At 50.6% G+C, this 25,253-nt stretch overlaps 1 protein-coding gene across 2 annotated transcripts in view; it reads right to left on the bottom strand.

Moving 5' to 3' along the window:
* Nucleotides 1-25,253, bottom strand: part of LOC144150098 (uncharacterized) — a 76,410-nt gene that overhangs the window by 34,842 nt on the left and 16,315 nt on the right. For both annotated transcript variants that reach the window (XM_077681910.1, XM_077681912.1), the window contains exons 3-5: nucleotides 24,001-24,142; nucleotides 1,930-2,157; nucleotides 166-378 (exon numbers count right to left, since the gene is read on the bottom strand). In XM_077681910.1, coding sequence (XP_077538036.1) covers nucleotides 166-378; nucleotides 1,930-2,157; nucleotides 24,001-24,142 — 583 coding nt within the window. The remainder of the gene's footprint in view (nucleotides 1-165; nucleotides 379-1,929; nucleotides 2,158-24,000; nucleotides 24,143-25,253) is intronic.

Below are 25,253 nucleotides of genomic sequence, written 5' to 3'. Positions count from 1 at the left end.
TGTCGCCGAAATACTACAGTCTTCTACCCATCCCACCCCTTAAGTAAATCTCTCTTTAACAGCAATGTCATTTGTCGAAAAATGCGACCTTCAAGCATCTGCAACACGAGAGGCGCAGCGGCACCTCCGAGGGCCCCTGCCGCGAGAGGTTCGCCCAGGCCTGACCTGGTTCGGGTCAAGGTGCAGGGCGGCCGCCTCGAACCCGTAGTCCTGAACCTGAGCGGCGGAGAAGCGGCACGCCTCGGTCGGGAAGCGCACGGTGCCGAAGGGCGGCAGCTGCTGCTGGCCCCAGTCCCCGGCGCTCTGGAACCTCGGGGCCGCCGTGGGAAGCGAATACTGGAACGGGTGAGACTCGGTGGCGCGCAGCGACAGGTCCATCTGCGCGGATGGGGCGCAACCATCGCCATACAACAGCTGCGGGTACTGAAAACAGACTTCGTCGTAAGCGATGCTTCGTACAGACCAGGGACGACTTCAAGAGGGGTCCGCGAAACACTTCGAGTAATGTGCGATTTTAGAATAAAGGGATTTCGTTATAAGCAGGGTTTACTCCCTAGTGCAGTGGTTCTCAAATTTGAGGGGTCCGCGAGCCTCCCTCGAAACTCCCCCCCTCTCCCCCCCCCCCCCCCCCCGCATTCTTTCCTTCATTTTGCCTGCACTTTCTTGCACTGCAAAAACGTGGCTTCGCCGCATTACATGTAACGCTTAAATTCTTCGTTTCGCACATATTTTAACATCTACTTCTTGCACAACACGCCAGCTGTGGGAAAGAAAAACAGACACCGAAAAAGATGCATATCGGCGTTTAGAAGACAGATGCACGAGCAACAAATTGTTTACCTTTATGAGGCGCATCGTCATTAATGTCAAACAGAAAAGACGGGCGTGGGATAAGTGTGTGGACGACGTAAGCTGCAAGTACAAATTGTTTGGAATTATGACACCGATCAACAAACGCTTAATCGTGGGCTCCAACATCACTTTCGCAATCCAAAAAGGGGTCCTCGGTGCAGACATGGCTAATAACCGCTGCCCTTGTGAAACGTTCCATATATTTGGAATTAAGGGAATACGGCATTCATACGGAGTGTTACGCTGTCAACCGTAAATATTGCAGATAATATTCCCAATAACAAACCAAATGATTTGTCAGAACAGACATGTTTGATACAGTTTTTGTGTCCATGTTTAATTAAATCTCGAAATACGGCAGCACATATTTTCCCTATGTTTTCCGTGTACTCCATGCATACGGAATTCACACGGGCTACGATTTGGCGCTTCTGGAGGTCGTAAAGAGATCAAACGGGCAGCAACTGTTTTTAACGTATTATAGCATCCTATCATATGTTGCAGACACATATCCCTGTTTTTATTCCGGTTGTGTGTCAAGAAAGGCACAAATTTCGTATTCTCATAATTCCGTATATGCGGAACGTTTCAGGAGGGCTGTGAGTGGTGCCAGTATATCGGCAAGTGCGTAAGACCGGAAATGTAGTCTCCCAGGGCACTTCCAAATGAATGAATGATGTTTAGTTTAAATTGGAGCTCTCTAGGTGCCCCGGAAGCCAAACCCAGCACCACGTGTTGAATTTCAAAACGCCTTAGTCACTGGGCAGCTACATGGCCAATATTAAAGGAGCACTTGAATGGAACACTGGACCTCATAGTGCTGGTTTAATTCTGCGACAGGGCAGAGACACAGTGCAAGGATAAGCGAGCAGGAGTTTCTGCTACCTTTCTATTCGCTAAAGTGTCTGCTCAAATAGGACACTAAAAGGCAAAAGGCAAGAACAATGGGTTTCTTTTGAACTGAAATATGCAACGAGTGGAGCACTCAGTGGGTAATAGAACCGGCAAGTGAAACGTGGGGCGAACGAACCAGCCAACAGTTGGTAGCAGCCATTGAAATGGGAATGGCGCACTTACGGGCCAGCAGGTGGCAGAACGGACGCGCTCCCTGGTGGCAGGTGGCGGCGGCTGCAGTTCGTAGTAGGAAGAACTTGGTGGGGCTTCCTCGGCGTCTGACGTCATCGATCGGAGTCCCTGGTGGTACTCGGTCACTGACAGAGAGGCGCAAGTAGTGCTGACGTAAGGGGCGCACGACGTCGAATCAGCCTCGGGCCATGGCGGCGACAAGGGCTCCAGCTTAATGTCCTGCACGAAACGCGACGAAAATCGAGATATTACCATTTGGTATAGCCAGAATCGAAATATTTGGCTGATGCGCGTATACGTGACATCGAAACCAAATTCAGTTTCGAGTTTCTGCTGTAAATAACTACTTTCGGCGAGTTTCTGCTTGAGGACCTTTTCAAATTGCTGTTTTTTTTAACACGAAAGTGTTTTATTCCTGGATACACCAAGATCGCACTGACGTCATATCTGTCATGGGCATGACGCCAGTACAACGAAGCAAGTGGCCTGTAAAGGGTGCACCCCTGCATATAGGGTCTTCTTGCGGGGAAACAACCTTTAGTACTAAACAGTACGTTATACTTAGGGTTGTCCGTTTTCGGGTTTTATATTTTCACACGAAAGTGTTTTCTGCCGGGATACACTAAGATTTTGCTGACGTCATATCCATCCCCGAAATGACGCCAGTACATCTTTGCCAGGCATTGCGCTGCTGAGCACGACGTCACGGGTTCGATTCCCGGCCGCGGCGGCCGCTTTTCTGATGGAGGCGAAAAGCAAAAACGTCCGTGTGTACGAGATTTCGGCGCACGTTAAAGATCCCCAGGTGGTCTAAATTAATCCGGAGCCCTCTACTACGGCGCGCCTCATCACCTGCATTGCGTCGGCGCGTTAAACTCTACAATCAATCAATCAATCAGTACACCTTTGCCGAAGCGGCCCGCTAGCAGGACGTCGCTCGCCAAGCACACCCACAAGACAGCCGTCGAACCGCAAATCATGCTCAGCTGCAGATTTCGCTGCACATTTCACTTTCTTGTTTTATCGATTGCTATGACAGAGAAATCTACCACAGTTTTTATTTTCAGCGTATAGTCAACAACCTCGAATCGGTATGTGTTGCATAGTGTAAGAAAAAATATCGTTCTTATACCAATACGCCTGTAACAGCTGATCGAACAAGCATGGTTCTGTAACAGCTGATCGAACAAGCATGGTTCTGAACTAGTGGAACAGCGGATTCCTCGCTTCGAGAACGGCAAAATTATCGGAGCCGAGGTGAGCTCGGGGTATCTTCTCCATGCGATCTTTTACCAGTTATTCCTTCACATGTGATGTGCGGACTTCCTAACCTTCCGAGGACTCTGCTGACATCACAGTTGTGACCATCGGACGTTCCCAGCGGATTTTATACGGTTTTCAATTTCCACCCCAGTCTTCCACACAAAGCTCTACCGAGTTGCCTCCTCCTCCCCCATCAATGTCGGTAGACTCCAACACATCGCCTCCCTCCAAGAGACGGGCAACAGAATCGACTGCTCCCATTGACGACAGCCAACTTTCCCTCGTCGACCAGATTTCAGCCGTTGAACGTACTTGCCATAACGCTTTATCCGAGCAAAAAGCTGAGTACATCCACCTTCATCAAACCCTATTGACTAACCAAGCTACCACACAGGCAATGGTAGAAGCCTTAAAGGCAGAGATACACGCCTGCCTCACACAATTCCATGAAATCAAAACGACTTTTGCCGCCCCTTTTGGTCCCATCCGCAAGCTCGCAACCTCTCCCTGATCTTCCTGATGACCCCTCGCAAGACTTCTAGCATGCTCCGTATCTGGCAATGGAATTGCCGGGGCTACAAGAAAAAGAGAAACTCCCTATTGCTCCTCACCCAATCCCAAGACAAAGCCCCTGATATAATCGCTCTTCAAGAAACTGGGATAGCAGTCAAACTGCCGGGTTACCAAAGCCTCCAAGACACTGGTCACCATGTTACAGCCATTCTAGTCCAACGCAACCTAGTAGTCAATCAGATATCCCTCACCGAGACAACAATCCCACATATTTTCGTTGAAGTGCTCCCTCGCCGCAAGGGTGATAATAGCATCTTCATTCTAAACATCTACAGCAGCCCCAGAGAGCACCAACACAGGTTCAATTCTCTCCTCACTGCAGCTTCCCGGAAAACATCCAAGCAACCCCTCATCGTTGTCGGCGATTTCAACGCCCCTCACACGTCATGGGGCTATGCTTATACCACTAAAAAAGGTCGCCTATTGTGGGAACAAATTCAAAAAGGTAATTTCACTCCGGAATCATATCCTTACATGGCCACCCGTCTGGGTACGAGTGTGCAGAGGAACACTGCCCCCGATTTAACCCTATCCAAAGATGTCGAACAGCTGCAATGGACCTGCACCGAATACACCTTGGGTAGTGACCACTACATTCTACAATCGGATGTCTCCATCGCCAAGCAGTACACTTCCCAATGCCGGCATACTCACATTACGGATTGGGACAAGTTCCGCCAAATCAGATCCCACCCTCAACTTGCAACACCTCCGGCTGCGGACAACTACACAACTTGGGTCGAGCAACTCTTACAAGACACCCAAGCAGCCAGCACCCGCCTTGACCCGGATATCCCCTCTGACAGAGTGGCCTCCCGGCTTCAACACCTGTGGCAGGCGTACCGCAGCATACAGAAGCGTTGGCTGCGTAACAAGACAAACCGCGCCCTCCGCCGTAAACTTGCTGAACTCGATAACGCCATACAGGAATATACCAAACAGTTGGCCCAAGCACAGTGGCATCAAATTTGTGACCAGATGCGGGGAGCGCTCAGTATGCGTAAAACTTGGCCCTCCTGCGGCACCTACTCAACCCTGGGAACACACGCACGGCCCAGTTTCAAAAACTACAGAAACTCATGCACAATACCCCTGGCTCCCTCTCCGAAATCATGACCCAGCTTCGCTCCCTATACATACCGGAAGGACCAAAAACACAACTCCCAGCCTATCGCGGAGAAGATAACGACCAACTCGACGCTGACATCACCGAAGCAGAAGTCAGGACGGCTCTTCAAACCATCAAACCTGGTTCAGCTCCCGGTCCCGACTCTGTCACCAACAAGATGCTCCGCAACCTAGATGACGCCTCCATAACACAACTAACCGAATACTACAATCACTACTGGCGAAGTGGCACTCTCCCCCCAGACTGGCGTACAGCAGCAATTTCTTTCATCCCGAAACCCGGCAAACCTGTAGCCCTCGATCAGCTCCGCCCCATCTCGCTTACCTCCTGCGTTGGCAAAGTGCTGGAACACGTCATCCTAGCCAGACTTACCCACCACGTAATTCAAACTGAAGCCCTTCCGGAAGAGATGCTTGGATTCAGACCTAAACTCGCTGCTCAAGATCTACTACTACAAGTATCTAACGAAATTATCCAGCCTCCCAGCAAAGTGGACAATACAGCTGTGCTGGCGCTTGACCTTAAGAAAGCTTTCGACATGGTCACTCACGAGGCAATAATGGCCGGCCTCTCAGCCATTTCTCCCGGTTTGAGGGTCTATAACTATGTCAGAGCTTTCCTGAGTGACCGAACAGCCACCATACGCCTGGGCCCACACACTAGCGGCCCATACCATCTGGCCAGCCGAGGTACTCCCCAAGGGGCCGTCCTCTTCCCTATGCTTTTCAATCTCGCCCTCCTGCCTGTTGCCAAATCTCTCAAACAGATCCCGCACCTTCGTTTTGGAATATACGCGGATGACATAACACTCTGGGTACCAGGAGGTAATGATGGACATATTGAAAGCACTCTCCAAGCAGGCGCCGATGCGGTCAGCTCTCAGGCAGCCTTGGCCGGACTCACCTGCTCCCCTTCCAAATCCGAGCTGTTAATCCTCCCTCCTCGTACACGTGCTTCTACAAATCCCCAAATTGAAATAACGGTACAAGGTCATACAGTCCCTAACGTCTCCCGCCTCAGAATCCTCGGCCTACTTATCCAGCAGAATCGATCCAATGCTGAGGGTTCATACAACAACTCGGATCTCATGTCGACCAAATTATTGCACTTCTTCGGCGGGTAGCCAACCGACACCATGGACTAGATGAAAAGGACCGCCTCCACCTAGTGCACTCCTTTTTTATCAGCCGCCTCCTCTATACTCTGCCATATATACGAGCGTCCAAGGTCGAGCTGAACAAGATCGATGGCCTCATCCGCAAGGTCTACCGCGCTGCCCTGCAGATACCCCCTAACGCATCAACGGATCGTCTGCTCCAGCTCGGAGTTTTTAACACCGCCACCGAATTAGTTGAAGCCCATTTATCATCCCAGAGAAACCGCCTAGAACTAACAGAAACGGGCAAGTCAATTCTCGCTACTCAAGGCATTCCGCTGTCCGAACAAGCTAAAAGTGTCATGCATATTCCACTTGAAATTGGGGAAAACATATTCACAAGGCCCCTCCCCCGACACATGCACCCCGTCTACAACTCGGCGCGCCGCCAAGCCCGTACACGCGTCTTGGACCGGGAACTGGCAAAATGGCCGGAAACGGTGTACTGTGATGCGGCGGAATACCGCCATCACAACGCCTACGCTCTGGTGGTAACGCGCAACTCCGCTTGCACCCCCCTCAGCACGCTTACCATCCTAACTACCTCCCCCACGACTGCGGAGGAAGCGGCCATTGCGCTGGCCCTCACACAACGTCCAACCCCGCCCAAGGTAGTCACGGACTCCAAGCTTGCTCTGCTGCATTTTGTACGGGGGACCATCTCTTCTGAAGCCCTCCGCATCATCCAGAGTAACCCGCCTCAAAAGATGGTGGAGTTGGTGTGGGCCCCGGCTCACACTGGCCTGCCGGGAAACGAGCTTGCCCATGCCATTGCCCGCGATCTCACACTCCAAGCTGGTGTGAGCATCGTCCCCCGACATGGCGCGCGCTCCTCCAAAGAACGCCTCATCACGTTCAACGGCATCGTGGAGCACTACCGACTCTCTCGTCGTACTTTATCCCCCGCCCATTCCTCCCTCACACCTCACCAAACCCGCTATTGGCGACTCTTGCAGACGGACTCTTTCCCATGCAGAGCTCGTCTGCACCACATCCACCCCTCATCATTCCCGTCTCCCAACTGTCCCCAATGCGGCCAAAGTGCCACTCTGGAGCATTCCATGTGGGCTTGCCCTTACGACCCCTTCCCTCAAATCTCCAGCAGCGAGCTATGGAGAGAGGCGTTGGGTAGCTCTAGCCAGGAGATTCAAGAGGCCCTGGTACGCAGAGCTACCGAAGTCACGGCTGGCCTCCGCCCAGCCGCCACCAACCCTCAGTAACCATGGTTCAAATACAAGTTTTCTCTCTCTCTCTCTCTCTCTCTCTCTCTCTCTCTCTCTCTCTGAACTAGTCACACAGCCATAATATATATGTATATTTGTGCCGAGTAGCAATGCGGGCTCTAAGCCTGGATAACCTCTCGGCCTTTCCTTTCGCTTTTCTCCTCCTCCTCCTAGTTACAAATGTATATTTAGTTATAATTGCAAGAAATGTTTACAACTATAAACCATAATTGTTTAGGCACGTAGTATTACCCTTAGGTCTGCATACCGCTGCTTTTGTTAAGAACATGTGCTAGACGATTTGAAGTCCGAACTCCAGTTAGACACAGTGGAACCGCAAGTGGCTTTGCACTGACTTGTGCTATCTTGGTGCGTTTTATTCCTCTCCTTGGCATTCTTTCATTCGAAAGCGGTGTTTCACGCACTCACAAATTTCGGGACCTTGCTGTGCTCACAACGACAGGTGTTCCGCTTCGAGGGGAACATAAGGCTCCCGCGTTAAAATAACGTCTCAGATATGGCACATCAAGGAAGCGAGCGTGGTCATGAGTTGTCGTGGCATCCCTCGTTTGGGTTTAATTCCCCAGAACACTTCATTTACAAATGCAGCTTTATTCTCTTTTACGACACGGTGCCTCGGTGATCCTTAGTAATTATCCCGTAAGCATTCGTTGGCAAGCACCACAACAAAATGCAAGCGTAGCCGGCAAGGTGCAATTAATCGTAACACGCAAGTGCAAGTGTGCGACGTATATCCACAAAAATGCGTTGTTGGCGATGTTAAGACCATTAATCCTTATAATAGTGCAAATGTAGTTCATTGGTAGCGCTCTATAATGGGTGAGGTAAAATTGAAACGAAACAAATTGTTCACACAGAGAACCGTTTTTGTCAGGCCGCTTTCAAAGCTTACTTTCCTGCATTACGGGAGTGTGTGCAAAGAAGACTCCCCGCTAGGTATTAAAAATTTGTACGTACTGTAATAGTACGTCACCGCCACGAAAAGTGGCGGTGAAAAAAAAAGTGATGATCTCGACGCGTCAACGTCATGACAAACGGGAAACAAATTACAATATTGAACCACCCCTTTCTAAAAAAAAGTTGAGATGCGCAAAAGGTAAAAGTGCATCCAATCTTCACTGAAAGTGGGACAAACTGATCGTAAAACCTTTAAAGACACAAATCGCCAACGAAGAACGAATTAATTCGCGGGACGATCGTTCACACACTAAATAGACGCATCTACGAGCCATCTAAATGTACACCGTTGCGTGGTTTATGAGATGAAGGTATACTCTAGCGCTTTTTCTTTATGGTCGATGCGTGTATGGTCTTATCTAATATCGTTCCTTTTTCGCGACTTTTCATCGATTGATTGATTGTGGGGTTTAACGCGCCGACGCAACGCAGGCGATGAGGCGCGCCGGAGTGGGGGGCTCCGGATTGATTTCGACCACTTGCAGGGGATCTTTAACGTGCACCGAAATATCGCGCACACGGGCGTTTTTGCTTTTCGCCTCCACCAGAAAAGCGGCCACCGCGGCCGGGAATCGAACCCGCGACCTCGTGCTCAGGAACGTAACGCCATAGCCGCTAAGTTTCGCGACTTTTCAATTGACCTTTTCGACGCAATGGAAGCCTGGTTTCACGTATTCGTCATGAGTCCAGAGATGTTATCAGAGCTTTTCGGTCGACCAACTGGTCTATCGGGAAGTGCGTTACTTTTTTTGACAGGACGAAATCGATCCCACTCAGAAAGCATTCACTTAAAAAAAATGGAGAAAAGACAGCCACATCTAAAAAAAATAAAAGCCTTTCCACTCAACGTGAAAGCTGTTGGAAGTGCAGAGCAGCGATTCGCCGTAATGGGCTGTAGTGCCGCTATCGTGTCATTGCTACCAAGAGAGAGAGAGAGAGAAAAAACTTTATTTGCTCAGAGCCATGGTCGGGCCCGCTAATCCGGGGCTGCCAATGGTCGACGAGTAGCTCTCTCAGCCCGGTCCGCAAGCCATTTCTGGCAAGCTGGATGCGGGTTGAGCAGGGTGGCCTCCCATTGTGTTGTGGATCTGTTGTTCAGTGTGATGTTCTTCATGTTGGGGTTTTGTGTGCAGTGCCACATCGTGTGGAGTAAATCTCCCGTCTGGTCGCAGTGCGGGCACTGTGGTGTTGGGTAGATGTCCGGGTAGTATTTGTGTAGGGTTGCGGGAATTGGAAGTGTGTTTGTGTGAAGTTGTCGGAGTAACACCTCCTCCATTCTTGTGAGCGAGGGATGAGGGGCTGGAAATCTCCTCCTGCCGAGCCTCTGTTCAAGCAGTATCTCCCTGTAGGCGGTACGCAGTGAAGGGGGTGAAGGTGATCGGCTGGCTCCCTTGCCTGGGGGGCAACCAGCGGGGGTGAACGCTCGGAATAAGGAATCGCGGGCTAACGCGTGCACGGCGATATTCCCCCCGGTCTGTCCCTGATGACCCGGGAACCATATGATCTGTGCCCCTTCAGGCGGCTGATTCGTAATTATGCGAAGGGCCTGGTGACATATCCTGCCTCTGAGGAAATTTCAGCAAGCCTCTTGGGAATCGGTTAGTATAATGGCGCGAGGATGGGCAGAGATGGCCAGGGCGATGGCGACCTCTTCCGCGCGGGTCGGATCCGTCGTTTTGATGGATGCCATTGCAATGGGGTTACCACTGGACGAGCAGGCTGCTGCTGTGGTCACCCCATTGGTGGGGCCGGCACCGTCCACGTAGATTGTAGCAGGGTGGGAGTCCCACGTTTTGGAGAGGTATTGGGCCCGGAGTGTTCTGCGGACTTGATCGTGTTCCGGGTGCATGTGTCTGGGGAGGGGATGGATGTGAATGCGTTCTCTTATTTCTCGAGGGATGTCGAATCGATCCTGCACCGTGGTCGGAGGAATTATGTCCAGTCTATTTAGGATGGCTCTGCCTGTTTTTGTCCTCGTGAGGCGCACCTGTTGCGCTATTCTCTGAGCATCTATGAGCTCTTTTGTGGTGTTATGGACCCCGAGAGCCATTAGGCGCTCATTGGACGTAGATACTGGGAGGCCCAAAGATAGTTTGACGCACTTACGAAGAGCCCGGTCTAGTCTGTCCTCCTCTCTGGGTTTGAGGTTCAGAAAAGGAGCGACGTATGTGTATCTAGAGACCACAAAGGCCTGTACCAGCTTAGTGGTTTCAGTCTCCTTCATTCCGTGGTTTTTGGAGGTCACTCGCTTGATCATTCTGGCTACCTGGTTGGCCGCCGCTATCAGGCGACTCACCGCTGTGGTATTGTGCGCCATGTTGGAAAAGTGCACGCCGAGGACACGGATCTCCTGCCTGGCCGGGATAGGCATGAAATCCACGTGCAGCTTGATGGGGTCTTGTTTCGGGTATTTGGGCTTCTTGGGCTGGACTACCAGTAGTTCCGACTTATCCGGTGCACACTCCAGGCCACGGGACCGGGCGAAGGTCTGCACGATTTCTATCGCTCGTTGGAAGCTGTCCTCTATGTCGGCCCTAGTTCCTTGATTTGACCATATGGTGACGTCGTCCGCGTACAGTGCGTGACAAATGCCTGGCACCCGGTTCAGTCTGGGCGGCAGATCCTTCATCGCCAAGTTGAAGAGCAAAGGGGAGAGAACTGCACCCTGGGGTGTACCCCGCGATCCCAGCTCAATTAGATCTGACTCGAGTCCCCCTATAGAGAGCTTGGCCTTCCGATCTTGTAAGAACACCTTGATGTAGTTGTAGGTTCTGGAGCCGCAATTAGTCTCCGCTAAGGTGCGTAGTATGGCCGAGTGCAGGACGTTATCGAAAGCCCCTTTTAAATCAAGGGCTAGCACCGCGCACGGTTGCATGCGGTCTGAGTGAAGGTATACGTCCCTGTAGACCTGCAAAAGCACATCGGCAGTGCCTAGGTGTGGTCTGAAGCCAAACTGTGTGTGCGGAAGTTGGTCTGTGCCGTCGAGAAACCGTTGCAATCGAGTGTTGATTACTCGCTCGAAAAGTTTCCCCAGGCAGGATGTTAGCGAGATGGGCCTAAGATTCTCTGCCTTCAAGTCCTTTCCCGGTTTCGGGATAAACCGAATTTCCGCTGTTTTCCACTGTTGCGGTAATGAACCGGGGATCCAGTACTCCCGATTGAAATGGTCGACCAAAGCTTGAATGTCTGCTTCACCTAGGTTGTAGAGGGCTCTCGCTGTGATTTGGTCTGGTCCCGGGGCTGTGGTCTTCTTCATGTTGGCGAGCTCAGTTTTGATTTCGTGTATAGTGACGGGTTCGTCCAAGACTTCGTTGGGTTCTCCTTGGTAATCTGGGTAATCACCCCGGCGGTCTGTTCGGAGATACTTGGCCTTGAGGTCGTCAATAAGTTCTTGGTCCGTCCCGAGGTATTGGTGCACCAGCTTAGCAAGTCGATTGGCATGCTCAGTCCTCGTGAGTCGGCTCCATCATTGGTTTAAGAACCTTCCACGTCTTCGCCACGCCTAGCTGGCCCGACATGCTGTCGCAAAACTTTCTCCAGTTTTAAGCTTTATGGCGTAATCTTCTGCCTCCTTACTGAGCTGGGCCACTCGGCGTCGTAGCTTGCGGTTGAGGGGCTGTCTCCGCCATCTCTTGGTGAGCGACTCTCTGGCATCCCAGATATGGAGAAGGTGCGAGTCGACAGCTGGCACGCCGTCTGGAGCTTCGATTTTTCGCGTGTGGTGTTCCACGTCCAATAATAGCTCTCGGGTCCACAGCTCGATGTCCACTATGTTGGGTCCCCCCTGTTCCCCAAGCCGTCTTTCTCTGGCTTCTCTCCACTTGTGCCAGTCTGTTAGTCTGCAAGCTCGACGTCTTCTCTCCCATCTGCCACAAGCGTCGTCCATGCTCGTCTGTAAAATAAAGTGGTCGCTTCCGAGACTCTGCCCTAAGTTTTCCCATTTCTCCTCCCTAACATTTCGTACGAAGGTCAGGTCCGGGCATGAGTCCCTGCTGACGCTATTTCCTGTCCTAGTAGGTTGCAGTGGGTCGGTGAGTAACGTGAGATGCTCCCGGGCTGCCAGTTCTTCCAGCTTCCTGCCTTTTGCGTCCGTTCGCTTGTAACCCCACGCCACATTGTGAGCATTGAAGTCCCCCGCCACCATCACACGGGCACCACGGCCGGCCGAAGTAAGGAAGGATTTGATTAGATAGTCCAAATTGGGGTTACGGTTGCTCGGGCTGCTGTATACGTTCAGGATGTGTAGACTACGCCCTCCCCGTTTGGCTGGGTGTATCTCCACATATTCGTGAGGGGTATCCGAGTCAAATGCATCATGATGGCACACAGCTAGTTCCTTTTGCACGAGAATGGCGGTATTTTTGTTCGTTTGAAAAGTGTTGTATCCCTTAAGCTTGATGGGCATTTTATGCGCTTGCTGTATCAGCATGACTGCCGGGGAATGTACAGCCTTTTCTACATATAGTTGGAGGGACGACTGCTTCCGATTGTACCCGCGGCAGTTCCACTGCCAAATCCTCAGTTCGCGGCTGAATGGCATGTCGAGTCCGTATCTGACCATTGATCCCCTGTCGGTCCTCGCATTGCCATGCGCTTCCTGCGTTTTTCCTGCATCTCACGTCGAAGTGGCGTTATTGCTGTTTCAGTGTAGCGCCGGTTACCTCCAATTTGCTCGCTCATCTGTCGGAGTTGAGTTTGCACATCTTCTTGATGTTGCTTTGCTTCCTCTTTGAAAGCCTTGAACTCCTGTAAGACAAGTTGGTACACGTCTCCCAGAAGAGGGGATTGTGAGGTATTAGGGAGGTGACTAGGAGTTGACGCAGGGGCAACGGGATCTCTAGGTGGTGACGTCGTGCGGAGTGGTTGGGATTTTGATAGTACCGCCATTTGAGCCTTTAAGGCTGAGAGTTCTGCTCGCAGCGCTCTGATTTCTGCCTTTTGCGATTGGTTTTCGGTCTGGAGTGTTTGTATTTCTGTGTGTACAGAGAGTGGGGGTAAGGGAGGCCAGTCCCTGCTCACCTGACTGTTCTGTGCTTTGGCTTGATCCTTGGCCTGAAGAGATTGCTGGATGCCTGAGGACGTCTGCTTCTTTTTCGTGTGCTGCTGCTGCAGCTGAGTGTTGCCCGGCAGAGAGCTGGCCCAGGCCCTGTCCCGGGTTTTCGCTCCGGTCACTGCAGTCGCCCACTCGTGTGTGCGGCCGCATGACGTCGTCCCTTTGCTCTCTTCACAGCAGGTGCTACTCGCTCCTGTCGCCAAGGGTGTATTCTTATTTCCCCGCGCCAGTTGTTGCTGGGATCCCGGTTCTTGTGCACTACCGTGATACGGATTTTGAACTACGTTCTTGTTTTTCCCTGGTTTGTCTGGCCTGAAGAATTTCTCCTTGCACTCACTGGAGTATGTCTTGTGCGGTCCCTTGCATAGTGCGCACGTGAGAGTGCACGAATGGTCTTCCATGGCGTTTGGTTGTCCGCAGTCTTCGCAGGCAAAGCCCTTGGGTTTCGGGCATACGTCCGTTCTGTGTCCCGCCTCTCCACAGTTGAAACATGCGGCACGCGTCTTCCGGTAGAAAAAACACCGCTTCTCCAACCATGCGTAGAGCACCGTGTAGGGAACTCGTTTGCCAGAGAAGACGATCACGGCCGAACTCGATTTACCCAGTCGCCTGGCGCCCAAAATCTCATATCCTGGTGCCAAAAGTTCGTGCTCGATTTGCGCGTCGGTCGCTCCGTCGTCCACCCCGTGAATGACTCCTCGGCATACTTCCTCTTGCATCGCGGAGTAAGTGCTGACTTCTAGGTCTTTTCCTTGTATGCGCAGGTGTCCTATCTTCAGGAGTTCCTTCGCGTCATCGAGGTTGTTTGTGCAGATAAGGGCAATGTTTTGGCTGTCGTGCACTCGGATGAGCGGGCATTCTTGTAAGGGAGTTAGGCAGGCTGCTCGAACGCTGCGAGTCACCTCCCCCTCCACTTCACACAGGTTTATGCCTCCTCGCGGTTTAACAACAATCCGGTATTGGAATGGCTTGAGGCTAGGAAGGTGTCTTCTCAGAGGTTTCCCACCTGTGTCAGTCGTCTTGCCCAGTGTCTCCGCTTCTTTCACGGGCTCACGCAGTCGCTCTCGACGTTTGTAGAGCCGAAGATTCCAGTCTTGGGTGTCTTCCCCGTCGTCCTTGACGCCACTAGCAGTGAGTTCGTTTGTTGGTGGTATGGGTGGTGTGGTGCGTCTCACCTCACAAAAGTCCATGGCCCCAGGGTCATACCCTCGTTGAGAGGTCTCTTCTGCCATTTCGTCGCGGTGACGTGCACGTCCGGTGCGTTCAGTAGTCTTCGCCGGGCATTCCGCTGCCTGAGTGTCGTTGTGGTGCAAGCACTAGGCCTAATAGGCCCAGCCCCTGCTCACAGGAGGTTGGAGTTCGAGGCCTTCTTGCCGGCAGAAAACGACGTCTTCTCTGATAAGACGGGTACCGGACAAATTCGTACACTTTGGGTCGTTAAAGCAGCAGAGGGACGTGCTGAAAAGGCATTTTAAACTGAACAAAGCGCAGAAAAACGGCGGAGCCCATCCGAAGTGCGACCTCTCGCCTGTCCTATTTCAATTTTCAAAGTAAATTCAAATTTCCCGCCTTCGCAGTGCTCGCGCGCCCCCTGCCTGAAACAGCGCCAGCGGGAGTTCTGTTTTTTTTTTGTGCTTGTTGTTCCTCCCGCACGCGCCGGCGTTGCACTGCCACTTATTTCGCTTACTATCGTAAAAACCAACCCAGTGAGCGCTCCTAACTAAGGAACGTAGGCGCTTCCGGTTAATTACGTATATTTTGCCTCAAATGTACCTACAGCTTTCTTTGCGCGAAACAACGGGGGGAGATGTTCGACAAGCGCCAGCGGTTCACGAGTTTCGAACGCTTATGACTGTATAAACCGCTTAGCTTTCAAGGCCTCTGAGTTACGCCGCGACGACAGCCGATACGACGGAACGTCGTGTGGCTCTACTCGTGTCCAATGAGCAAACTATGACAAGGCAAGCCCCTAAAGTGCTCTGCACTTAAAAGGGGAAAAAAGCGATCTGACGGCGTTCCGGCTCTGTTCATAAAATCGCTGTAGCGGTCGGATGCGACGAGGCGTCTTCCTCCAATGTCGCTTACCACTAGGAGAAAATTCCCAGTATTTTTGTACATTTTCGTTTTTGCCTGCATCTTGTTCACACGGGCTGCTCGGAACCAGAGTAAAGCAATAGCATGCACTAAAGCCGGTTTCCAGAGCCGGTTTCCTTCGCATTACATGCCCTGGCCACGTCCATTTCTCCTTCTTAATTTCCACTAATATTGCCTTAACACGCGTTCGCTCCATGACCCACTCCGCTCTCTTCTTGTCCCTTAACGTCACAGCCATTATCTTCTGTTCCATTGCTCCTGGGCAAATCATGGCTTAGAAAATATGACCCCTGATGTCGTCGTGCACAAATGGACAGCCCCCGCAAGCACCGTACCCCAGCGTGGCCCTTACTGCCACACCCACTTCATGCCTAACTTGTTTCGTTTACTCTGGAAATGGGGTTATTTATTTATTTATTTATAACGAATACCTACAGCGCCATTATGGCATTATTGTAGGGGGGTTCACAAATGAAAATGGATCATACGTGAAACAGCAAGTTACAAAAACAGTACAATTTGTGATGGATTGCTATACCGGGCTAGAAAACAGTCCTCAATCGCACTCAGAAAATTATTTGCCGTGACCAGGTCACTGGGGAGAGCAATCCAGTTTTCTATTGCGTTACGAAAAAAAAAAACAATATTTAAAGAGATTAATCCGGCACTGATATGCTCTCATTTTTTTGTGTTATCCCGTCTCGCATTAACATGATAAGGCTCATTTAAGTAGAGGCTTTAATTCCTGTCTCGTCACCTAAAATTTTAGGAAGAAGTTTTAATTTTAACATTTTTTCTACGTGCTTAGTGTCTTCCATCCGAGGTTACAAACAATAGTTGCACTCCTAACAGTAAAATCGTAATTTGCCGTAAGAAATCGGGCAGCAAGTTTCTGGACGAGCTCTAACTTCATCCCTGGTCGAGCGCGACTACCAACAAATGTTTCCCTACCCGCTGCAGAAGGAGATCACCGGCAGCGAGTGGGAGCGGGTCCATCCCTTCTTGAAGTGATCGTCGCCTTAGCGACGGTCTTAGCTCGTGCGAAGAACTGCGAGCTGGGCTTGTTGTTAAATGTTCATGGTGGGAAAAGCGCCACGACCACGAAGGCAAGCAAGTACGCCAGGATTAATTTGAAGGTTATCGCGGAAGCTCCGACCAAGCAAGACGACAGCGCCGTTCCATGGCACTTTTTTTTATTGGCGAAGACGAGATTATGCTACCCTCCCTCACCCCTTGGCTGTTGCATAGAATTCGCTCACCCCCTTCTTCATTCTTCTTCCCTCTTCTCACTGCCTCCTTCATTCTACATTCTTTTTCTTCATTCCTTTTTGGATGACTATCCGCGTTTCATTTCTCGGCGATTTGATAACCTCGACATTTGCGGCGTTGCGGAAGCAAAATACAATTTTTTTATACTAGAATGCTCCGGCATGCCGACATAGTTGCCCTGAGAAGGCTCAGTGGAAACTATATCGATGACGGGAGGAAGGTTGATGATTATGGTTGGATGTTTATGGCGCAAGGCCAACTGGGGCAAAGAGCGCCAAAACAATAGTCATATATGAGGGGTGAAACCTTAAACACTAAGTAAAGTCAGCAAAAACAAAATTAAAATCACAAAACGACAATGAGCATGGCTGGTGTATAGGACCAGATTTCATTATGCGCGATAGGAAATGAGGTTTAAAAACTTGACGTCTGACAAATACTCAAACACACGTTTCACGGAAACAATGGCATCGTCACCTAGAAAAAAACGATGGATGTAGGGGAATATGTTGTCTGTAGAGTTCTCTAAAGTGTTTGTGTTGTTTTGTGTGAAGTGCCTTGCATGTGATTAGTATGTGCACCACGAATAGGGCCTCTCCGCACCTGCTGCACTGGGGTCTAGAAGATCCCGTCAGCAGATACGAGTGCGTCGCATGGGTGTGCCCTATCCGCAGCCTACCCAAGGCGACGTCTGTGTGTCTGTTGCGTGTGTCAGTGGTGTACGGTCCCAAGCGTGGTTTTATAACGTGTAACTTGTTATCTGTCTGTTCACTCCAGTGTGTTTGCCATGTTCTACGCAAGTGTTGTCTTATGTGTGGCTTGAGGTCTGTATATGGTACGGTTGTTATGCCTACAGTGTTCCTGAGTGCAGCAGCAGCTGCCCTCTCGTCTGCCAACTCGTTTCCAGCGATCCCAGCGTGTCCTGGGACCCAGCCGAGGAGCAGCTGATGCTTCTGCGCATACACAGACATGATAGTGTTAAATACAAGATTAACTATGTGATTTTTGGGGGGTGTACACGATGACAGTGCGCGAACAACACTCAAGGAATCTGTGTAGATGATAGACTTTGGAATTTGATTTTCAAGTATGTGTCGTACAATCAGTAAAATTCCATATGCTTCTGCTGAAAAAATTGTGGGCACGGTCATGGTTCTGGCTGCATTGAAATTTTGACCATGAGCAGCGCACGACACCATACTGGAGGTTTTAGAAGCGTCACTATAAAATTGTGCACATGTGTATTTAAACTGCAAAGACAGAAAGTGCTGCAGTATTGCAGCTCGTGGTACCCGATTTTTGTCAAGTTTCATAAAAGAAAGGTCGCACGACACAGGGCGAACTTGCCAAGGCGGTACAATGTTTGAAAAGGATGACCTGTACACATCTAAAAACGAAGCACTGAGATCCGAGGCTCACTCTCTCACTCTAAGTGAAAAGGGCAGAGGAACGGATGGGCGATTTACAAAGAGCAGAGATGTTGATGTATCGTTAAAGACTGGATAAAAAGGATGATTATTAAGTGATGAAATTTTAAAAGCATAAAGCAAGTTCATGTACGTTCGTTGGTTCTCAAGGCTCCACTTATCACACTCGACATACAGACTCTCGACAGGGCTAGTGCGAAAAGCACCCGAGGCGAGACGAAGCCCCAAGTGTAGCACTGGGTCAAGCATTCGTAACGCTGTTTTAGTCGCCGACCCATACACCACACTGCCATAGTCCAAACGAGACCCAACCAAAGCAGTATACAAGCGCAGCAGGAGTTCTTTATCGGAACCATAGGATTGTGGGAGAGAACCTTAAGGATATTCATTGTTTTAAGACATTTTTGTTTTAGTTGTTTCATATGAGGGATAAAGGAAAGTTTTTCATCAATAATTATACCGAGGAACTTGTGTTATACCGAGGAGGCCACTACAATAGCCTTCCTTCAAGATTTTGGGATGTGCCCCGAAAGCCATATGTTGTTGTATAGGTGTAGGAGTGTTTCAAGAGTGTCCGGGAGTAGGTGTTGTATCATGGTGTATGTAATCTTATCTGCGCCTGGATCTGAAGGTTTACATGTGCTCAGGGCAGCCCTCAACTCATAGAGTGTAAATTCAGAATTTTAACCAGATTTTGACCTGTTATTGTCATGTAGGGACTTCTTTTCACAAGTATTTTTATGTTTCAGGAAAGTGTTTGTGTAGTGTGAAGAGCTGGAAACGTGTTGGAAGTGTTGTGCAAGAGTGTTAGCCTGGTCTTCGAGTGTGTCCCCTGTTGTACGACCAGGGGCAGGCTATGTGTATGTTGTCCTTTAAGTTTGCGTATTCTTGTCCATACCTTGTGTGCACCTGTGTATGAGTTAATTGATGTAAGGAAGGTGTGCCAACTCTCTCGTTTTGCCTCACGGCGCACACGTTTTCAGCACGCCTTGGCCCGTTTGAACAAAATAAGGTTACCCGACGCGGGGGACCGACGAAGGATACCCCACGCCTTGTTCTGGGCCTCTCGCGCCCGCCTACAGTCCTCATTCCACCACGGCCTCCTCTCGTTGTGCGGGGCACCAGAGGCGTGGGGAATGGACTTTTCGGCGGCGTCGAGGATGTGCGCCGTGAGGAGTTGGGTAGCTTCTTCAACGTGTAGGTGTCCTATGGATGTGTGGTGTAGTTTGGATGTCTCTGTAAATGTATTCCAGTTAGCTCTTGCTTCATTAAACCTTTTATGGGAAGATGGACTGCTCGGGCCTGTACCTATATACGTTAATGAAGTGGGGAAATGGTCACTACTATATGGGTTCGTGCCCACACCCCACTCAAGACATGGAAAGAGAATTGCAGAACCGATAGCCAGGTCAAGATGTGAGTATGTGTTGTGACCTATGTTATGGTATGTAGGCTGTTTATTGTTGAAAAGGCATGCTCCTGAAGATGTAAGGAATTTCTCTATCAGGCGACCTCGGGCATCCGTTCTGGAGGAGCCCCAAAGAGAGTTGTGTGCATTAAGGTCGCCTGTTAGAATGTATGGTTCGGGCAGTTGGTCGACCAGCGCCTCGAAGTCAGAGCTCGAAAGTGCATAATAAGGACGAGTTGAGAGTGATAGGGTGGCATGCTAGGGATTTCCGGGCTATTATGGCCACACCACCTGAAGAGTGTGTGCAGCCATCCCTGTCCTTTCTGTATACCAGGTAACTATTCAAGAAATTTGTGTTTCGAATTCAGATGTGTTTCCTGGACACACATTCCACTTGGCTGATTGGCATGCAGAATCTCATGCACGTCTCAAGATTATTCATAAGGCCTCTGCAGTTCCATTGAACAATGTTTTCTCTTCCCATTATTATGTGTTCAGAGCTACGGTAGTGTGACTGTTTTTTAGGGTCTTTCGGGGCTTGGACTCTTGGAAGGGTTTTTTTTGCCTCCTCTACTGACCTGGACGTCGCAGACCATTCCTTTCGTTGCGATGAAAGCCGGAAGGGCTCGACGTCCATGTCGTCATCTGAAGGCAAGGGGGTGCCCAGCGGACTGGGCCCCCTTGACGTGGTACCCTTTCGGGTGTTCTTTGCCTGCGCTGCCAGTGCCGAAGGCGTGGGGAGCACCACACATGGCACAGGCAGTGAGGCGGGAAAGGGGGTCACTGCGACTGCCTCCGTCTCCAACTCCTCCGTGCCCTTGCGTGTGCTTCGGGCTGGTGGAGAGGAGGAAGCGGTGGGTGCAGCAGCATCCCCACCGGACGTGGATGCCACCACAGCCGCTGCTGGCTCAGAGAGCGGTGCGGAGGCGGGTTGGGCTGCAAGAGACAACCCAGGGCGTGGCGGGGGCGGGACCAAGTCCGACTCTCGGTACTGGGTCCCCGCCGAAACAAGACGCCGCTCCGCCCCCCGGCGAGCTGCGTCGGCGTACCTCCCCAGGGGGAAAGAGGCGAACATCTTTCGCGCCTCTGGGAAGGTGATGTTTTAAGTGACTTTGATGTTGATTATTTTCTTTTCTGATTGGAACTTTTCACATTTTCTGGAGTAGGCCGCATGTGGACCCTGGCAGTTTACGCAAAGAAATTGTTGAACGTTACAGTTGTCGGACGGGTGGTCGTGTTGGGCGCATTTTGCGTAGGTAAGTCGGCCGCGACAAGAGTTTGTGCCGTGCCCGAACCGTTGGCACTTGAAACAGCGCCGCGGGTTCGGGATGTACGGCCGGACTGAACATCGGATGTAACCTGCGTTGATGAATTCTGGAAGGGTGGACTTGTCAAAAGTTAGGATGAGGTGCTTTGTCGGTATTTGTTTATCGTCTCTGCGGATGGTTATGCGCCTGACCGCTGTTACGTCCTGGCTACGAAGGCCCTCCAGCAGGTCAGCTTCAGATTCATTTAGTAGGTCATACTCGGAAATCACGCCCTGGGAGCTGTTTAGGCTGCGGTGGGGCGTGACTCGGATTGGCAGATCGGCGATGCTGGTTTGAGCAAGAAGTTTATTGGCCTGATCCTGGCTACTGACCTCGACAAGAATTTCACCGGTTCGATGTTTTTTGGCCTTATACGACCCTCCAACAGTACCGTCAAGAACCTTTGAAATGAGAAATACCGAAGCAAGATGTTTTGATTGGTCTACAGATCCCATCACGAGGAAGCGAGGATAGTTGTTCGGTTTCGGAGGACTCAAGTCAGGAAGTGGTGAAAAAGAAACTTCGGTGCGGCCCCTTTTCGGGGGCCGATCACGTTTGGGGGGGGGGGGGCGTTGAAAATGCCATATAGCATAGTATAAAAGCAGGGAGACGGGGGTACTTTCTTCTTTGACCTTACCCTGGTAGTCAAAGAGGTCCCGGAGCTCCCTGCCTGGTAGACAGACAGGGAGCCCATCCACCGAAGCTTGACCTGGGCTCCGACGGCCACCGTTCGTGGTTTCTACCCTTCACCTTAAAACACATCGCCACGGTTGGATCCAGCTTATGTGTGGGGGCTCGGGGTCCGCGGTGTCGCCAACACCGTCACCAAGATTGCTCAAGGTGCCCCGTGCGGGGGACGGGAGGAATGAATAAAGACAAAAGAAACGAGCGTGGCCGTTATAGCTTCTGATGGTACTGCGCGCACTGCATGGAACAGCCAAGGGAGAAGCAAACGTAGCATAATCTCGTTGTGGCTTATGCTAAAAAACCAAGCGTCCATGAATTTTTTAATAAAGGAACACTGTAAATATCTCTTGTGTACTAATTTCCTGTCTTATATTTGCGTAATGCCTTGTTCATGTTCAACAAAGTTGACAAGTATGAACATATAAACCGGGCTTAGACGTTTACATTTGGCTGTGAGTATATAAGACTATTGCGCAATATTAATTTTACTTTGGCCGGGTGGCTGAATCGAGTTACAGACAGACGGACAGACAGACAGACATACAGACAGACCAAAATTTATGGGTTTAAGTAGCCCAAGAAAGACTATAGTCTTTAAAAGTGTCACGTAACGGCACTGTCGTCTCGGTCGGTCGGCGCTCCCGCGATAACCTTCAAATTGATCCCGACGGACGAAGCGCTTTGTCCCGTGTACTCCGGTCCTCGTCGTCGTAGCGGTTTTCCCACCATCATCTTAACCGACTCTCTTCATTTCTGCTCCTCTAAACAAGCCACGTGATCCTGACAGTAAACTCTCAGGGGACTCCAGCTCCTATAAAAGAAGGCATGTGGTCATGTCAGTGCTGAGTGGACTAACGTATTTACTCGATTCTAAGCACCCCCTTTTTCCACGATCATGGCGACGCCCAAAGTGGGGGGGTGCTTAGAATCTAGAAATCTAAATTAACGCCCCCCCCCCCCTTCGCGACTTTTTTGCGCGGTCGTAACTCGACAAGACGGTCGCAAGGAACAGTGTTTTTTGGCAAGCAATTAAAAGAAAAATAGGTACAGTCGGTGAACCCGCCGCTTACGTTCGATTGACAGTCACTACGATTGTCATTACCATTTTAGTCTGTTGTGCTGCTCGGGCCGCCGCTGTCAGTATCGGCCAGCAGGTCGCCTTCTGGTCTGTTGAAGTGGTTTGTAATTGAGAACCTAATAAATGACTTAGCCATAACGTCAACTTGGGCCCGCTTCCACGCGTCTCCGAAATCCACCTTGCGATGGTTGCGAAGAAAAGGGGTGCTTAGATTCAATTCAATTTTCAATTTTTTTCCCCGTAAAGTAGGGGAGGGTGCTTAGAATCGAAAAAAAATACGGTATATGGTGAACAGTGGCCTACGTGTCGTCATTAATTTCTGATTTCTTCCCTATCCCCAACACATGGTCTTCATTCCTCCGTTCCATTAATACAGTTATTACTACTATCAGGAGCGAAAGATCTGTTTGGCTTGGCGTTAGCTAGATTTAGCCTATCACTTGCGCTGAAACGTGCTCACTCGCAGACGGCCCACACGGCGCGCAATTCATTGCGACACTGAGCGACCGAGCGCCGGCGAAGCAGCCGTCTTACCCTCTCCTAGTCACATGGTACTGTGGTGGTGAAGTTCCGAGCGAGCACACGCAGCTGCGACGCCTCTCCGAAGCGGATGCGGTGGCGTGACGTCACATCTGCCACACTTGCGCTCCGGTGGCTCTAGGTCATTCTGACGCGATGAATGACCTTAATTGCGAGACATGGCGTAGGAGAGCTTTCGCTCTAAAATACCACCAGAGGAATGAATTAATACTTTTACGTCATTATATTCCCGTAATGAGCCACGGCCGCTGGGGCGGCCCGTTAGGTCGAGCACCATCACATGATCGGCGGCGATGCAGATTGTAATTTATCGATGCCTCCGCGATCACGTTTCGTGCCGGGGCACTGCTTCCCCGTACGGATTTCTGCTGAATAAGGAGGTGATAAGGCGATAAAGAGGCATCGCGATATTACACGTACGCTTTCTAGCCTGTACCATTCAGTTTAACAAAACTTACACCGTATGCTTATCGCTGTTACGGTCGCGACGCGGCTGCTTTCTCGTCGTGCATGGAGCGGCAGTGATTAAGCAGTATTGAGTTAAGCAAATTACGAGATCTATACCACTAACTCAATATTCATCCAGATGCATCGTTGCGCTTGAGCAGACTGCGAATAAAGCGGTTGTATTGAAACCCACGGGTGCACGAGGCCCTCGTCTTTGAAACAGAGAACATTTAAAGCCAGCGTATTCTAACTTCCACAAGCAGTGGTGCGGGTCTTGGAATAATGCGCATAGTGCCTTCCAAAGACATCTTTCCATAGGAGATCATCGACGCGCCCGAGTGCAGCCAATGAAGGTATACACACACACACGTCTACGCCGCTGTCATTCGTACCGTCACTAGTGAGACTCGAACTATGAAATGCAGCGCACCTTGGGTTCCAGCTCCTTGTCGAGGAAGTTCCAGAAGTTGAGGGCCTCGTCGTAGGCATCCGCAATGTCTCCCGTGTAGAACTGTGTTGTCTGCTGTTGGTCGCCCGCAGACCCAGGCAAAATCATCCGGTAGCCGCCCGCGCTGCAGATACCACCACGGGTTTGCGTGTTCATCCCTTTTGCGGCGCCAGTTTTCATCCTAACAAAACACGATAACTCTACACGTCCGAGGAAAGGGGTTCTTTTCTTGCTGAGTCAAGCGCACGCTGTAGATAGTGGTCAAAGCCAAGCTATCTACGGGCATCAAGGGCACGTGTACACTTTGGGAAGTGTGGCTGATACAAGGCTGAACTAATATGTGGTGTCTGATGCAGCAGGGACGCAAGAAGCCAACACTTTGACCACGGCACCGAAAAATACAGCGGAGGGAAGAAGCACTCTGCATGCATAAGGCTATGTTCAGACTACCGAAGCGAAAGCCATATAGTGAACTGCGGACTAAAAAAAAAAGATGGCATGCCACTCAGTTCACTTGGCTGAGACTTGCAATGACGCCATTCTTTAAAGTTATTACAACACTTGCGGCAACAGTCTGAACCAGGCCTAAGAGGGGCAAAACAGTTCAGTCGGTCAAGTTTGCAAAATCGACATTCTGTTTGGAATTCTAACACGGCAGCGTGACCGTAATGTGCTGAACACTCGTTACGGCGCGACTTGATAAGATTTCTTCAGACCGAAACGAGAAAGGAAGTGCGTGTTCCCCCTCAAGTTTGTTCCGTTTCACTTTATCGTACTTTCTGAATCCATGGCTCGCCCGTTCGACATAGGCGAAGATGACCACCACAATCAGTTAATCGTGACGAATGATTTCCAAAGTCGGGTACTGTTTTTAAATGCTTTTGTGCGCACATTTCCGACGAAGTTCGTACCAAGTTGAGCCGTTTTGTCACTGGGTCGCTCTAACGGCGCTGTCGCTGGCGCAGTGCACACTCACTGGCCTAACTACACATGCGCAACACCAGTCCAGATTATCGCAGGATCCTACAAAGGTCGGAAGAACTAAAAGGCATGCATTCGACCCGCACCGGCAGGAGTTTCTCTGGACGTGTTCGCTAAGTTAGCCGAAATTTCTTTCATTCCCCCTCCCCTCCCCCATTAGAAAATCAGTCGGGCCCTTTCGCACATTTTATATCACAGCCCATTACGTTTCCCCTCCTATTTAACACCCATATGCACCGAGAACCATACACCCG

This window comes from Haemaphysalis longicornis, unplaced genomic scaffold (genome assembly GCF_048455015.1).
Source record: "Haemaphysalis longicornis isolate Haplotype H1 unplaced genomic scaffold, Haemaphysalis longicornis Haplotype H1 scaffold_8, whole genome shotgun sequence".
In the NCBI taxonomy this organism is placed as follows: Eukaryota; Metazoa; Arthropoda; class Arachnida; order Ixodida; family Ixodidae; genus Haemaphysalis; species Haemaphysalis longicornis.
The sequence above is the reverse complement of the archived record's forward strand: the minus strand, read 5'-3'. Positions and strand labels throughout refer to the sequence as shown.